General features: G+C 43.6%; 1 protein-coding gene across 4 annotated transcripts in view; it reads right to left on the reverse strand.

Moving 5' to 3' along the window:
* Window positions 1-17,197, reverse strand: part of anks1b (ankyrin repeat and sterile alpha motif domain containing 1B) — a 223,172-nt gene that overhangs the window by 3,035 nt on the left and 202,940 nt on the right. For 2 of the 4 annotated variants that reach the window (XM_085769576.1, XM_085769578.1), the window contains 6 exons: window positions 15,558-15,761; window positions 13,081-13,206; window positions 8,853-8,924; window positions 6,816-6,902; window positions 5,628-5,765; window positions 5,369-5,536 (listed from right to left, as the gene is read on the reverse strand). In XM_085769576.1, the coding sequence (XP_085625702.1) occupies window positions 5,369-5,536; window positions 5,628-5,765; window positions 6,816-6,902; window positions 8,853-8,924; window positions 13,081-13,206; window positions 15,558-15,761 (795 nt within the window). Of the gene's footprint in view, window positions 1-2,118; window positions 2,248-5,368; window positions 5,537-5,627; window positions 5,766-6,815; window positions 6,903-8,852; window positions 8,925-13,080; window positions 13,207-15,557; window positions 15,762-17,197 lie in introns of all 4 variants that reach the window. The other 2 variants (XM_085769579.1, XM_085769577.1) reach the window with 2 other exon arrangements.

Here is a 17,197-nt window from a genome sequence, read left to right on the forward strand (position 1 = left end):
GTCACTGCACATTCAGAACAGGCGACTGTCTGTTGCTGCCACAGTGAAGCTATTGTGGCTTCAAAGCCACTGTAAGAAACAAACCAAACAATCTACATCGCTTTCAGAAAGAAGCCCAGGGCAGCAGCCAATCAAGCGGCTGGGTTTTTGTTGCCGAGGGCGCAATTCCTCCAATCTATTGGTTTATTTTCAGATGAATGGGGGAAGGGGAGACTTGACTGTGAGAGCTGCAGTTTTGACAGCAGAAGAAAAAAATGTCCTTGCACTCAAATCTTAATTGTGTAACCTTGATTGTGTGTTTCATCTCCCATGAATTGGACTTGAATATGAGTGTTAAGGAGATAAAATGAGAGGCTGTGATCATAATTATACAAAAATAACAATTACACTTCATGGCTAGTGACAAGAAAACCAGAAGAACTGATGAGGAGAAGATCCACAAAACATCTACCATCACAAGATCAATATTCATATTTTTATCATGACAGCCCCTCATACATATGAAGAGAACATGAAATGCGTCAAAAGAAAGTGTGCAGTAAAGAGACGGGTGTGTGAGTGTTACTGGAGTAAACACAGTTCTGCAGTACAGGGTTTTCTCTTATCGCCTCTCGACACACTGCCACAGCAACAATACGGAAACTACCTATAGCATTAATCCAGTTCTCTCTCTCACACACACACACACACACACACAAATACACACTCTCGGACAACGACCTTATAATCTTGTTATGGGGTTGCAGGATTAAGGGCAGACACAGTTGCAGAGACACACTTTCGATGCCACAGCAGCACAACAACATCATCCTCCTCATGCTCAGTGAAGAACTCTGTCAGAGCAAAACCAGGGTCAGATTCATCATCACCCACACATGATGAAGCCACTGACAGACACATGTCTGTCAAAACAACCTCCACATCAACACCCCTCTTGATTTCCTGCACAACATAAGTTTTTCTTACTTGGAGCAAATGTTGCAGAGGCATCAATGCACACAATGCAATGCAATGGCTGTCTATTGCACATTGGGATCCAAACTGTGCAGTTGTAGAAGAATATTTTATGGATAGAGATGCTTTTTATAAACATTTATCCAGGTTTGGACTCACTTTTTTTTAACTTTCACCATCCAAATGTACATCTTTAAAGGTCGGGTTGGAGATCCTGGAAAAACGCCACATTTTGAAAATACACAAGTCAAGAGTCCAAGCCACTTTCCTCAGACTTCCCTCTGAAGCCTCCAGAGCGCAGGAACATGCAACTTGTTCAGCGTTGGGTTCACATCAAGGTGAAGCCGCGAAGGTGTCACTCTCTTGGCGCGACCAAATGTAATCCCAATGTGAGCGACGCAACTTCACGTGAAAGAAAACATCTAACATCATAATAAACCACCCAGCATCCAGCTCAGAGCTACATCACCACCTACCAGACTTCAGTGTGGTACATTGGGTTAGTGTTGTTGTCTATTTCGCGGTGTTAACTCGTTGAAGACTCAACGAAAACGGTACGTGCAGAGGAGGGACGGAGGGACAGAGACGGCAGCCTGATTGACACATCACGATCTAATCGTCGCGTTTTTACAGGAATGTCTGTCCCACAGGCGACTGACTTTTTTCATTTTTGTGAAAAAGCATTTGATTAATTAGTTGCAATCGGAGTGTGAAGAGGATTTCAAACAATTTAGCAAAAAAAAAAATGCTCCAGAATAACATCTCCAACCCTAACCCTCTGAAGAGGCAGTACATCCAGTCAGGGCTTGATTCAGTGCAGTCGGGCCCATAAAAACTCACTGAGGCACTAAAATGGAGGTCTGCTGTGTTAGCCATAAAGAAATGAGGAGGACTGTTTCTGTTCGACCGGCTGTAGAGTCACATTTGTCTTTTTTTTTACTGTTGATATGGAGATAGAGGTAGTAACTGAAGAGTGAGACACAAATTCTCACTGCAAACAGGACACACGAGGGAGGGATGCAGGGTGAGTTGGAGAAAAAAAAGCAACAGAATAAAATAAAATGGAGGCACTTACAGACGGCGCTCTCTCTCTCTCCTTGGACTAAAAGAAAGAAAAGTCGTATGGAAAATAAAAGGATAAAGAGAAGGAAAAGCGTGAAGGACCTGTGACTGAGCTTTGTGAGGAAGATGGAAGAGTCGAGGGGGAGGAGGAGGAGGAGAAGGGTGGAGAGGAGGCCGGTGAGGGGTGTAAATGTGGCCCAGTGACCAGCGGCTGGACGGGGACATGATGACCTACAGGAGGGGAGGAGGGGAGGAGGGGGGGCAGAGGTCACGTAGAGGTCAAAGTGGGCCAACACCAAACACAACACAGCAGCAACGGCAAGAAACGTAGCGATGACGAGAAGAGAAGAGTAGCCGCACCGCACTGCAACAAGGAAGAGGAAACAACATTCCAAAAACCATGGCAACAACATGGCAGCAAAGTCATCGCCCTGGCAACAGAATGGAACAGCAGCCTTTACTGCAATACAGCAAAAACTCAAACTCAAGAGTTATAGGCCAGCACGCCCAGTATTAGAGGAATACTTCACCCAAAATCAATAATTCACCAATTTTCTATTCACCGTCATGCCAAGGACGGGTTTGGAGAACTTTTGTTATCAAAACGCTTTTGGAGTTCCAGGGGGGGTCATGGCTGGCAACGGATTTTCATATAATGGCGACGGATAGAGCTCACTTTTGAATCGTCCAAAACACACACTATGAAACATCCAAATACCTCCATACTGCTCGTCCGAACAACTTTTTCATGCCGCGTCTTCAGGACACTTGGGTCAGTATGACGAGCAGTATGGAGGTATTTGGATGTACCTGAGAGATGTACCTGGAACTCCAAAAGCGTTTTGATGACTCTGAACGTTCTCCAAACCCTTCCTTGGCATGACGGTGAGTAGATGATTGGTGAATTATTGATTTTTGGTGAAGTATCCCTTTAAGATGAAGGTGTCACAGCAACTTTACAAAATATCACTCTGCAAAAAGCTTCTTCACAAGCCAGACTCACGTTCAAACTTCAACTTGAAACCAAAGTCATGAGAAACATTTCTGCCAGTGAGGTGAGATAGCTTGTGGCTTCTAACCTGTAAACATAAGGTTTACATCGGCTACTACGTAGATCTCAAACAATGAATCAGCTGCTTACTGTAGAAACAAGGTATTTTCACACCACTGGCAGTTTTTTTTCTCACTCGCGTTAATAAAAAAACAAAACACAAAGTCAATCTCATCCAGTCAGGACTGTGAAGCTTCGTTCAGATCACACTAACATGCCGACGCTGATCAAAGACAACAGAGTCGTATCAGACACGCTCACGCTCATAAGGGTAAATTGAGTGGATGTTGAGGGAGATTTACAAGCAGATGTGTTTAGATGACACACACACACACACACACACAACATAAAAATGATAATGAGAGGGTGTGTGGAGAAACCGATACTTGTGGGCAGAGAAACAAAACAACAGTATTTTATAGCACGGGGGGCTTCAGAGGTGCTGCAGGATGGAGATTATGGCTGGCAGGTGGCAGGAATATTAAGTTAAGTGCCCTGCTGCACATCACAAGCCACTGACTAACACACACACACACACACACATACGGAGAGGAAAAAAGGCAATTAATGGTTAATGTAACGGTTGCAGAGTCAGCAGATTGTGTGTACACATGCCATCGTTCATCATCTACATAGACACTGGACCACACACGCACACACTGCATGTCCTCTTTCTCTATGTTTTGTCCTCCTCCATCTCTCACTTCGTCTTTCATCGCCGTCTCACGTCTTGCTCTAACTTTAGTGAGCCAGCCCATTCCTCCATCACCATGTCTTCCTCCCATGACTCACAGTATGTAAAAACGGGTTTAAATCTGGTGCCGCCGCTCTGATATAGCAGCCGCTGTAACTCTACACCAAGTCCTTTTAGACACATGCACTGCTGCTGCTGCGTCTGTGCCAGCCGATGCGTGTCAACGGAGGAGAGAAGTGCAGAGTGGGTTAGCGGGACTATTTTAAAGCTGTCGGGGGTTAATGGGAGGTTGACAGGTTTACAGATAGACTTGGTGACGCTGTAATGGAGGAGGAGGAGGAGGCGTGAAGAAAGGCCACACATGTCTGCACATTTACAAACAAATCCAATATAGAAGGTGGGACACAAGTAGCTGATATCTGATATGGTGATACTTCATCGCTACCAACTGAAACGAGACAACTGTTACAGGCAGCAAGCGCCATTATTGACCCCGTCGTCAGTGAGATCATGGAACAACCTGCTGCTGAATAATAAGTTCAGAAATATGTCCAGATTTCTCCAAACTCAAGTCACATTTCAACTTCAAGACTAAAGTTATGAAGTCACAGAGACCGCTGACACTCAGTACGTTTACATGCTCATAGCTCGATTTGAGCGTCTCATCGGACTTCTGTCCCTGTCCAAGTTTACATGCAATGGGGAAAATCGAATAATTGACGAAGCTCTGCTAATAAACTAAGAACAAATAAACTGAAACCACCATAAACTAGCCTATAGATGTTATGCACCCACTGCAGTTTGGGTTTTTGCTCAGACACAGAACCAAACCAAACCAAACCAAACCTGGAGACACTGATGCACTGTTGTATTTTTGATGAGGGTCTGATGGACTGAAACGACAGCGAAATTGATTTTCCGGACCAGGCTGCAGTGCGCAGGAGTCTTGCACATAAGGAATCTTTATCTTCTTACAGACAAACGCAGAGTGTGTCGGGCTGAGCATCGTCTCCCCGGAGCCTTATGCAAACAGGCCTCATCAATCAGCCCAGTGTGTAAGAGACTGTGGGGGACAAGCAGGACCAAGAGGATGTTTAACAGAGAAGAGGATCCACCTACACCTCTGCCACAGCCGAGACTCACACGCATACAAAACACACCAGAGCCTTCCAGTAAAAAATCCTGGTGAGATAAAGTTGAAAATAATGTAAATGAGCCAGGACGAGAGACGGAGACGCCTCGGAGCAGAGGGATGAAAGTCGTGGAGAGATTCCAGTGCAGACGGGATGATGGTTAGAAGCAGATAATACAGGGAAAGTTAGAGTTGTGTTGAGGAGTTTGGAGATGAGTAGTGACACGAGAGGTGGAGGTGAAAATCCATCACAAAGACAAATATTCTTCTCCTTCTCTACTAAATTAAATTACTTTTAGAGCACCAAAGATAATCATCAAACTCCACCAGATATCCAGTTCAAAGAAATGATATCATCTTTTCTGCGAGATGAGCTTTTAAAAGCCACCTGGAGTTGCTGATGTGAATTTCAAGTCAGGATGGATTTTCTTTTTCAACAGTAGTAGTGTGGCTGCGGGGCGGTGGCGGTGCTTACAGATTTGCGGATGTTGACGCGAGGTTTGGGGACAGGTTTGCTGGGCTTGCTGTCGAAGCTCTCGGGCAGCGTGGACGAGCCGTGGCCGCTCTTTCTGGCCTGCAGAGCCAGCTGGTAGGCCACCTCGAAGGCCTGGCCCAGCGTTAGGATGATCTCATACGCCAGGTTCTGACAAAGAGGAAGTAAACACGATTTAGAAAACGCACAAGAACAAGCACAAGGTCAGTGATTATGATACAGCTTCAGTGTCAGTACTGACCACGTCAAAAGCAGTGAAAACGTGGCAGTAGTGGTGACTGGACTTGAGGTCTTTGGTGATGTAAGCAAACGTAGACAGATCTTCTGGATCCTGAGCCGCACATGAGATGTTACGGATCTCATGCTCCGCTATGATGTTCTGCAGAAAGACACAGAGAGAGAGAGAAAATGAAGACGGAGAAAAACTGGAAAAGACAGATACAGCTGCTGTGGAGACACACACAGAGAGAGAGAGTGTTGATTATCTCCATTGATCCACTTTGCAGGAAAACAAATCTGATTTATTCTTCATCTCATTTCACACATGGCAAAGCCATAATCACTGTGGCACAATTTCACTTTGACGGTTTTCTGGAGTCACTGGGTTGGAATTTGTCCTGTGGTAACATCACTCAGACTTTGTGTTGTGTTAATTAAAGAACATCTCTGTTGCTCTGAATTATAAAACATCAAAGCTCCCAAAGAAAGTTTTAGTGAAGTCTCACATCGAGAAAACACAAGTTGCTTTGAGCTAAATGAAGAAAATACTAAGAACATTTTCCCAATACACAGTAACAACAGCTGTCCTGCTTCCTGTCGACATAATCATACAATAACTCCAACGTCTTACAAATCAAACATATGTAACTACAGGGGATCAGTTTGTTGATCGGTGGCAGATTCTCACTACATAACACAATGAATAAAATGCACTTTTAGTCACACTTGATCGTCTTTATATTGTGTTAACAATTGAGATGTAGTGTTTTATAAATGATGATAAACACACTGGACACTCATCACACAGATGTCAGTCTCCATAGAGGAAGACTGAAGTGATAATAAACTGTGTAATTGTTTTTTTTAAACAACAATAAAACCATAAAAGTTGTTTATGTGCTTTTTAAACACTGCAGTAAGGGTTTAGTGGACTTGCAGTAGGATCCTATTGATTTTCCTTCACATTTAAACGTATCTATCCCATACAGACGATTGCCTGCTTGTGTTGTCCTTTTGTTCACACCTTATTAATTCTTACACCGTATAGTTTTAAAGCGGCCGGCGCCACAGAGGAAGCAGACAGACATCAGTGCTGCGACACCCGCCAGACCTGACACCTCTGAATGTCACTGATGCTCATGTTCAAAAAGCCTGACCTTTAAACGTGTTATTTAGCAGGCGTCACACGGAGCGAGGCCATGAGTGTTACCTTATTGGTGGCGTCGATGAACTTCACTCCTTTGTAGGACACAGACAGTACGATAGTCGGCACCTTCTTCATCTGTTCTGTCGACTTCTTGGAGTGCACAAAAAAAGAGAGATGGAGACAAAGAGGAGAGACAGAGGCAGTGGTGACTTTCGAGGCTTAAATTACAAAAAAGAACAGGAATCTGTGACAGTACTGAACATTGAAGACCTGACTGTGTGTGAAAATTCAAATTAGTCCCAGATTAATGAGATTCAGTTGGCCGAGATATCCATGAATTTAATAACCTTTTAGTTTTCTACAAGACGTAATCCATGTCTGTGGAGCTGCCTCGGGTCAGGAAGCATGTGAGGAAAAACACTCTGCTTGAATGAATAATACAAGTGTGAGGTAAACAAGCTAATTGAACATTAACTTAATTACCAAAGTAAATTCAAATCATCTTCAAAGGTCAGAGGTTGTTTGCTGCCTCATAAATAAAATAAAAAAACAACTGCTTCTGGATTAAATTTCTAAATCCAATCAAATTCGAGGCTGTAAATCCGATAAGTCTGTCAGCTCATAAACCATGTCAGGCCTACAGCCTACAGTATATCTCCATTCATTCCTTTTAATTGTGTACTGGCACTTTAATGTGGTTCAATTACCTATATCTGAACTCATTATGCAGCAGCGAGGTGCCGCGGAGACTCGTGTGATTTACAGCGACGTCGGCGTCACCCTCCTATCTGTCACTCTACCTGTCAAAAGCTTTAATATATTCAAAGAAATAGATGTGAGATGAGCCTCTTTCCCACTTCCTCGCCTGTCATCTCCTTCTCTCTCTCTCTCTCTATCCATATTTCCATCACACGCCGTCCTTTCTTTCTCCCCCTGTCGACTCCACTCGCTGCTATCCTTCCCTTATCTGTGTCATTTCTTTTGTTCTTTTCTTTTCCTCCCTGCTCCACGGTGTGTTGTTGCTGCCGCAGTTCGGCCCTGTCAGGATCAGGTAGTTCTGAAAAGCTGACAAAGCCGGTGTTGCCGGGCTTCGCTGGCAGCTGGAGGCTGTGAAGTTGGGATTTAAACATCCACATCTACCTCCACAGCGAAGGGATGGAGGGAGAGATGAAAGGAGGGATGCTGGGAACGGGGGCAAACAGGTGAAGGCGGAAGACACGTTCACAGGGAAATAAAAGCCAGAATGATATGATGTGCTTCTCATTGCACTTAATTACAACCTTGATGCGCAGCTAAGGTGTGTCAGACCGAGGACGGAGGGACGTGAAAGACAGAAAAACGCCCTCTGATGTGGAAACATAAATATGAAGACAGAGGAAAAGAGAGGGAGGAGGGGGAGAGGAACAGAAAGCTCTGCTCATGAATATTACAATTTGTCTTCACACTGCAGCAGCAGCTCAGGATTAAAATGAGAGAGATGAACTGAGGGCCAGAGGAGAAAGAGAAAGAGAGAGAGTCAATGTTCAAGTAAAATATGGAGAAAATGAAGAAGGAAGCAGGAAGAAAAGACATGAACACCAGGAGAGAGAGAGAGAGAGAGAGCGATAATGCCAGTGGAACGGTGCAAAGCGAGAGAGAGAGAGATATGGTGATTTAAGGCAAAAGTGGGATTGTGGGGTATCAAGCCACTCAGGTATGGAGATTAGAAATAAATCCCCTAGTACAACTTAATCCACAGTCATGATATGTTCAATTTATTTAAGTTCTAGTGCGTGTGAGGGCACCCAGACTGTGAGGCGCTCACAGATTTAAAGGTCCACTAAGGTTTTGTTTTTGAACACAGTGAAGCTACAGGCAGTGTGATGGTGAGTCATTGAACAGCAGCTGGAGTTTGATCTGTGGAACATGATTTGGACAATAATCCTGATAAACTTCTTCTTTTTTGACAAGATCCCAAATTTCAGCAGCAAACCTGACTTTAAAATGAGGGAGCTGCAGCTACAAAGACCCAGGTTGAAACAAAGTTATGTACAGAAGTGATGATCATGAAGAGGAAGAAGTGAAGTTTGTGTTCAAGGCTGATTTTTTTTTTTTCTTTACCCTCATTTTGGCGCAAGCATCTTGTGTGGACTCTGTTCCTCTCAGCTCCTTCACCAGCATGGAGCCCAGGTACTGAGGACGAGACACAAAGAAACAGGTTCAGTCAATACACAGGGAGCGAAGATGTTTGACAGTGTGTGTACGAAACATTTTATCTGTTGAACCTCCTGATCTCTGCCTGACGCTGCAGCAGCAGGTCTGACCATGAATCTGGAGTTATAGCGGAGAACCCAAGGTTTGGTCAGAACCAGAGACGTTTGAGCATTCAACAAGCTCGGCCAGCTGAGTTGTGATTTGTTAGAGGATAAAAATGTTTGAATTTTAACTCAAAATGGACGTGTGTTGTTGGAGACAGACTAGTTCAGTCCTGCAGTTGTAGCAACCATCGGCTCCAGTGAACCCACTTCTAGCATCTATGAACTTGGCCTTGGTCTCAACTAGGGCTGGGTATCGCTACTGATTTACTGAATCTATCAAATTCCGATTCACAAGGTTTCAATTTGATATCCAACCTGATTTGATATTGATTCATCGATAGATATTTCAGTTTTAATACCTATTTTTGCTTGGTTATGAAGGAGATTTTCACTAACGTTTCATATTGTGCAAAGATGGAAAGCTCCAACTTGGTTCATTATTACAAATATAAATGTTTAAAATTAGAAATTGACCCAGACACAGTTACATTAATGCACATTTATTTAACATGACCCCCTACTGAAGTAAACAGTGCAACTCTTCAGTACAGTCCTGAGTGATAATTCAAGTACTGCGATAAATGTGAACATTTGTGCAGTGAACAAAATGTAAAAAATTATCGATTCGAATCGGAATCAGTCCTGTCTCAACTGCACACTTGTGGAGGCTTTGACACTTCTCCAATCTTTCATTTTATTATCCGTCATTGTTCCTGCGACAGTCTGTGTTTTCAGGACCACATTTGTTGTTGTTGTTGTCGTCATGACACATATAGTTACATACAGTATACCCACAAAGTAAAAAATACAACACCAGCCCTGTTGTTGCAGCTGGCAGCGGTGAAGAGCTCACCAACAATGATGAGGAGGACATGAAGTGGGAGCCCTTCAACGTTGTCACACATGGATTCAAAAAGCCGGGACAGAGATGGTTGTTGTTACTCGTTGTGAATGAGACGCAGCTCTGCAGCCTCCACAGACTCCTAACAGCTCTGAGCTGCACCAGAGAAGACTGAGAAAGGCTCAACTCTATGTAAATATCCTCTGACGCAGCCTGAGCAGCTGCCAGAGAAGAGCCAATCGTGATCATCTCGGTTCCAACGTAAACAGGAACACTGAGTCGCAACAACTTCACTACACGAAGGAGCGTTTTTGAACAAAATGGAGGAGAAAAATCGATGGTCGTGGTCTCTGGCTTCTTAATTCTTTAACGAGTGATTAAAGGGGACCTCTTCTGCTCATTTCAGGGGCTTTTAATGTGATATTGAAAGTTTTGATTGATAAAAACTCCATACTTATCGCATACAAGCTGCCGAAGTTGTGACGTTACAGAAACGGAGACTTTAGAAAAAGCTCTCCCAACTCGAGCGTTTGCAGTAGCTCAGAGCTCCTGAAACTGCCCCCGGGGATTACATCAACACACGCCTACCGCATGACACGGCACTTCCACATCCTCTAAAGCAGGTATCCAACATTTTAAACATTTTTATAAGTCGGAAAAAGCTGGAAAAGCATAAAAGGTGTGGAAAGTGCCAGCATTGTTGTGTGTGTGTGTCTGGTGTTGGCAGATTGGGGTATGAGAGTATGTAAATGACATGCACAACACAACAGACCCCCGGATACTGCCAACTACTTTGTATGTGCAAACAACAACACAGTGCAAACACCCGAAGAAGACGATGACACCCGTTTCCTATTCATTCCAATATGTTTCCAAAAATAAACATGGAGTCCAGTGTACACTACTTCCCTCCCTCCCTGTGATAAATATTATATCTATTACATCTGATACTGCGAGTAATGACTAAAAAACCATGTTAACATTCAGCTGCTCTGACACAGGGCGTCATTAAATGGACACAGACACAGGAGTAATTACATCAACCTTGAGAGGCTCCTGGTGGGACACGGACACCAGAGTCTGTCGGATTATTCCATCTGGACGCGACTTCTGCGGTCAGACATTCAGCACACGTACTCATCTGATTTAATAACGAAGCCACTAATGGCGACGGTGTTTTACAGGGACGATGTTTATGCCGACATTAGAGCACTTAATGGGTGTGACATTCACCACCTCGCCGTGACCTTCCAGCTTATGGAACGGGGCCTTATTCCCTTAAGTGGGACCCTAACAAGGCTTTTAGTGAATTAGAGGAGAAATATTTACAGCATTTTTACCTCGTTTGTGTGACTCCAAAGCAAACGACTCCAAAAAATCTAAGAATCACAGAATTAAACACATCGACCTTACAGCCAGGATTTATCTTGTATTTGATTAGTGGAACATTTGATTACGGCAGCAAACTGCTCTGCGTGATGAATTAGTTTTTATGTAGCGCGGATAGTGACTCGGTTAGAGCGTCTGGTCGGTGGTGGATCAGAGAGGAGGTCGTCTGGGCATGTTAATACTTTAGTCTTGATTCAAGCTAACAATGTTAAATGACTATTATGGCAGAGTTACTGCCTGTTACCATAGAAACTGCAGCAGAGCATCATCCTTTCTGATTAAAATACTTTAATTACTCCTATTTGCATTGCAGAAAGTTAAGATATGTGACCGTTTGTGCTGAATGGAGACTAAAAGCACAAACTCTGAATGGAGCCATGTTGTAAATGGACTAATCTGGTACAAACCTTTATTTTTTATAGTTTGGAAAACACATAATCTGCACGAGTCGCAAAGGAATAAACCTGAATATTTGTATGCTGAGCCCACAGAAGCCTCTACAGTAGATTACCCTGACGCTGAGATCACGCTGGCTGTTGATGATGCTGTGAGTGTGGTAATGATGTTCGAATGACTGCAGGGTTTTTTACTGGAGACGGATTTGTAATAACTTGAGCTAATATTTTCAAGCTGTAGTTGTAAAACTGACATAATAAAGTTAGGGTGTCATCTGCTGAAAGGGGAGGAGGAGAAGAAGGGGGAGGAGAGGCTTTTGTTTATTTGGAGCCAGAGATGAAAATGAGAACAGCGCTGATGTACATCCATTATATTCTGTCCTTTTGGCTTATTACCCCCCCTCCCCTCCTTTACCCCTCACCCCCATTAACACAAACACAATACACTCCTCTCTTTACTCTCTCTTCCTCTCATCAGTGACTTATCCATCTCATTTATTCTTATTCACTCACCATCTCCCCTTTAGCTTGCCAATATTCACACTGAGCGCTCTGCCTCCCCCTCTGTTGTGGCTCCCGCTCATTTATCTCACTTTCTGGAGCTCGTTGTCCTGGGACACTAGTGAGCGTTAGAGATGTGTTGTTGTCATAAACGGCTCTGTGAAAAGCACCTACATTTTTTTTTTCTACCTGAAACACACATCTGTCAGGAGCCTAGTGGTCCACGCTGCCCCGATAAATCTTCTAAGCAGAGGGAAGAGGGGAAGACGGCGTGCTCCTGGGATATTTATCTCTTATTCACTGCCTCTATCTCATCTTTTCTTGTTTTCATTCATATTTGATTTCGGCATCACGGTGAATTTCTTCATCTCTCCGTTCTATTTGTTCAAACTTGAATTTTCAATCTCTCTCTCTCTCCCTCTCCCTCTCCCTCCCTCCTCCTCCCACTCTCTCTTACTTAATAATCTGCCTCATACCTGCTCCACGTCTTCATCAAAGTGCCTCAAAACCACTCAGAGTGAGCATTTCTCAGACACCAATTACATTCCCCCTCCGTGTGTCTTGAGAGCCAATGGCGACTCAAATTGCTTTTTCCGCAGTGTTTTTTACCTGTTTCCCAGTTCAGTCTGGCCGCCAAGCATGTAAGCTGCAAGGCTGTATCCGTGGTAACGTCGTGGATATATAATGTTCTCTTATGTAAGAGGGAAAATATCTGAGGCGCAGTTATCGACTGAGAGGTGAAGCTGAGGATCATTGATCCTTCATGTTATCACCTTGACAAAACCACTCAGCAGAACGTGATGGTCGCTACTGCGATGATCAATTAACCGCTGGAGCGTAATGAAGTGGGAACAGACATAAACACACACATGTTTTTTTTAGAAACGAGGAAGAGCAGAACTCACGTAGGCTTCGTAGTCACAGGACTGAAAGATGAGCTTCTCAGGATGATGCTGCCAGTACTGCACCGGAGTGGACGAAGTGGCCTCGTTCGGTGGACGCAACGTGATCGGCTCGCACCACTCGCCGGCCTGGAAACGACAAAAAACCCAAATCAATCGCACGTCAGGAGGACGCAAAAGTGGATCACACAAGATTAGACAAGACGGGACACGACATCAAGGCTTGTACTGTGTATATCTCATGTTGACACAGCTGGTTGGCCGGAGTTGGAGTTCATAATGTAACAGCTCTCTGCACCGAACATGAACACGAACACGCCTTCGCTCCGGAGAAGAACATCCAAGAGGAAATTAAACTTGAATGAATTATGCTTGGCTTGTGAATGTTCCCATACTTTAGCTCCGTTGCTGCTCGCTGCTTATTCACCCTGTGAGCTTTCACCTTTTTAAACAAAGGAAATACCTAAATCCTATCTGTATACTTCTCAGATGGCCGTGGATTAACAGTCCAGCTTGTTTTATACGCTCTTTCTTTCTTTCTTTGCTAAATGAAACCAGATGATTTGTTCATGAGGTCGTGCTACACTCACATCCTGTGCCATGCTGCTTGTTTATGAGTCTGTCCATATCTGATTGCTTGTGTGTATAATCCCTTCCCAAAATCAGAAAGTTGGAGGTGAGATGTTACAGTTGTATGCACAAGTTGGATAAACAGCTTGGGGATAAGCCTTCAGCCGCAGGCTACGGCCAAATCACACTAAACTCCACTGGCTTAACAATATTACACTGGTTTTTCCCAAACACACTCTGACCCCACTGAGCGGCTCAGCTGGAAATCTGCAATTTGTTTTTGTTTTTTTTTTCTTTTTCTTTCTGGAGGGCAAAAACAAAACAAAACCAGGAGTGAACAGAAGGTGAAGGTGAAGAAACATTTGTGAGGTAACCAATCATAGAAATGTGGTGGCACTCAGAGGAGAGAGGTAACGAAGCAGAGAGAGAAGATCTGTTATCTGTCCTCTGACACTTATTCTTTTATTCTGGTGAAGATGGAAACCAGAGGGAAACACTGTGACTGACACACACACCACTAACACTTAGGAGATTCAGCATATTAACCATAAGTGTGTGATAATCTACGCTGGATGAGCTCTGCGATTCACAGACACACAAAAAAACCTCTAATCATAGTGAATGAAAACACAGCTGCTGCCTCACATGTGTGCGAGTCTGAGTCACTGCGCCGTCGCTGATTGGAAGTCAAAGTTCTAATTTTGCATTTTGACGAGAATAAAAATTGGCTGGAAAGTTGAGACGTATTTGTAAATGTGTGTGTCTTGTTTATGCGGAGCCGTGAAGTGTCAGATCTTTTGATTAAGAAGTTTGAAACACTGTTTTCCTGCGACGACATTAGACACAGAACTGCTGGAGATAAACATTAATTTCCTAAAGTAGTAGTATTATACCTTATTCCATTTGTAAAAACTGTTGCACTTCACCCCCTGAAGTCTGGTTTGTATATTTTATCATCTTATAGCACAAAGTTTGAAACATTAAAGTCCTTTCATCTTATTTACTAAATTTATTTGAGCTCCAAAGAGCAGTGTCAGATTGTCTTCCAGCAGCAGGTTATTAATGCTGGATTTTCAATAAACAAACAGGCAGATAAAACACTTTTTGTTGGCATTTTGTATCTATTAGAGATGAGGATTTAATCACTGAGGTTTTTAATTTATTATTAAATTACACTGCACTGCCCTGATAAGAAATATCATACTGCCTAAAAAACATCAATTACAGGGTGCAGCTTTGAAGTGTTACTAAAATCTGCAGATTGTGTAATAATGAACGAGCCACAATATGAAAACACATTGTGTGACTTGTAATAATGTAGGATGATGATCTGACCTCCATTGGAATTTGCACTTGAAGGATTATTATTAAAATCTGATTTGTAGTGATACAGATACAGTACATGCAAAGTTTGTTACTTTAGTCATAGCAGGTCGTGGAGTTTCTATTATTTTAGAAATGGCTCAAATATACAGTATATACATTATATTATATATTGTGTATTTCCTAAAACAGCAGGACTGATTTATACATTTTCTGCACCGGTGAATATTCCTGTCTGCAGGTTGGTGTATGTGCAGTTACTGAAAATAAACTACAGCGCTCATGTTCATTGTAATGAAGGAACATTTCACCCAGTGTGTGTTTAAGAGTTTTGGGATGTAATGGAGCTTCTTATTGTGGCGCTGAGGGAAAAGCTGCGTCAGACAGGAGTGGGATCCACTTATTGTTTGTTTTCTCTTCTAGTTTCATTTTTTATTAGATGTTTTAACAGTAAAAAAATATAAATACAGTATCTCCTGACTCATGACCATTCATAATACTATTCCCCTTGCGGCTCTCCATCTCTCCCCCTCCCCTGCCTCCATTCATCCCTCCCTCCCTCCATCCTCTCTCTCTTCCTTCCTCACCATGCTGACTTGAGCCATCTGTCGTTCCAGCTTGGATCGCGGCACGTCCTCGAAGTAGTTGTCATTGCTGCGCTGCCTGCGCCGGGCGTCCGCCTGCATGATGAGGTGCTGCACGTCCAGAGATCCGCCCGGGACCCCCGCCGTGTACGCTGCCTGGCCCACCGACGGGCTGAGCTGGGGAGGAGTGTGGTTCCCGCCTGGCTCCTGGAAGCAGCGAGGGAGGGAGGGAGGGTGGGTGGCGAGATTGGAGGGGGCGGAAGAGAAGGAAGCGACAGAGAGAGGGAGAGAGAGAGGGTTCATTCATCATTTCATAATGTGCTGTGTCACTGCTGCAAGTACAATAAGTAGGGCAATTGCATTCACTGTGCACTGTCACATTTTATTTTTCAGCCGGCGCTGCAACGCTGCTGTGTACGAGTGTCTAAAATTGCTTTTGTGAAATCGGAGGCGACGACGCGGTGGCGTAAGCAGAAGGTCTCAGCAGGTTGAGTGTCTCTGTGCACAGCGCTGCTGCAGCCTCGCCTGCTCGGTGTTAAGTCACTTTAAGGCAAAGAAGCATCAACTAGATCCTTAAAGTGGAAAAAGTTGTTCATTTAACTGGTTTTTCAAGCCGAGCAGAGACTCGAAAATCCCCAAAGGAATCAGGACTTTCATGTGTTTTAATGGCGTAATGGTCTTACATAGGAGAAGGTCAATTATTTCTCTGGAGAGATTATTCGCCGACATGTGAAGAGAGCGCTGGTTTCTCCTTAATTTTTTTTCCCAAAGCTGTGGAAGCTGAAGCATTAAAAACTTAAAACTCTCAGCTCTCGTCCTGAGGCGCAGTCTGTTCATTCAACCGTTTGTTCTAACGCACTCGGCTGTCTGACGTTTGTACTGTATCACTGTGTAAACACGGCCCCTCTGCTCACACGTCGGCGGGGAAGACGCTTTAACACATCATCTCGTCCTGTTGTTGCCAGTCAGACCGAAGAAGCTTCAGTGACGTGACGGCGACGGAGAGAGAATGAAGTCATGGTTGAAACCACTTGGTCCGGATTCGAAAACTGAGATGATGTTAATAAATTCAATTAAATGAGCAACTGCACTTACTATAAGGGACCGAGATATTAATGAATGTTTTTAGTGGACTTTGTTATGGAAATGTTTGTAATTTGACTTGTTGGATCAGATAACTGATAATCTCTTATACTGTATGTGATGGGTGTCATGTTTTTGTAATACTTTGTAGTATGCGGACCCCAGGAAGAGTAGCTGCCACCTTAGTGGCAGCTAATGGGGATCCGAATAAAGAATAAAGTTGATGAAGAGAAAATCAAACTGCCTTTCTGTTTCACATCTGTTATAGTCAGTACATTTGGGGGATTTTCTTTCATCCGGGGCCACATTTTATCGACTAAGCAATTAATCACGACATCCAATCGATGAAAAAACCATGAGAAGTGAAAATGTACAGCTTTATTAATGTTATATCACTTGCTCAAACTAGAAACGAGAGATTCTTTGCTTATTTTGAGGCTCAGTACAGAACTGCACGTCTCAGGTGGACACGTTGAGACACAGTGGACAGTTTTTGGCTGTTAGGACCTGGAGACACACACGTTCCTCCCTTGGCTCAACAGCACAAAGACCAAGAGACC

The sequence above is a fragment of the Trachurus japonicus genome, chromosome 23 (genome assembly GCF_045865225.1).
Source record: "Trachurus japonicus isolate A0001 chromosome 23, Traja_1.0".
Lineage (NCBI taxonomy): Eukaryota > Metazoa > Chordata > Actinopteri > Carangiformes > Carangidae > Trachurus > Trachurus japonicus.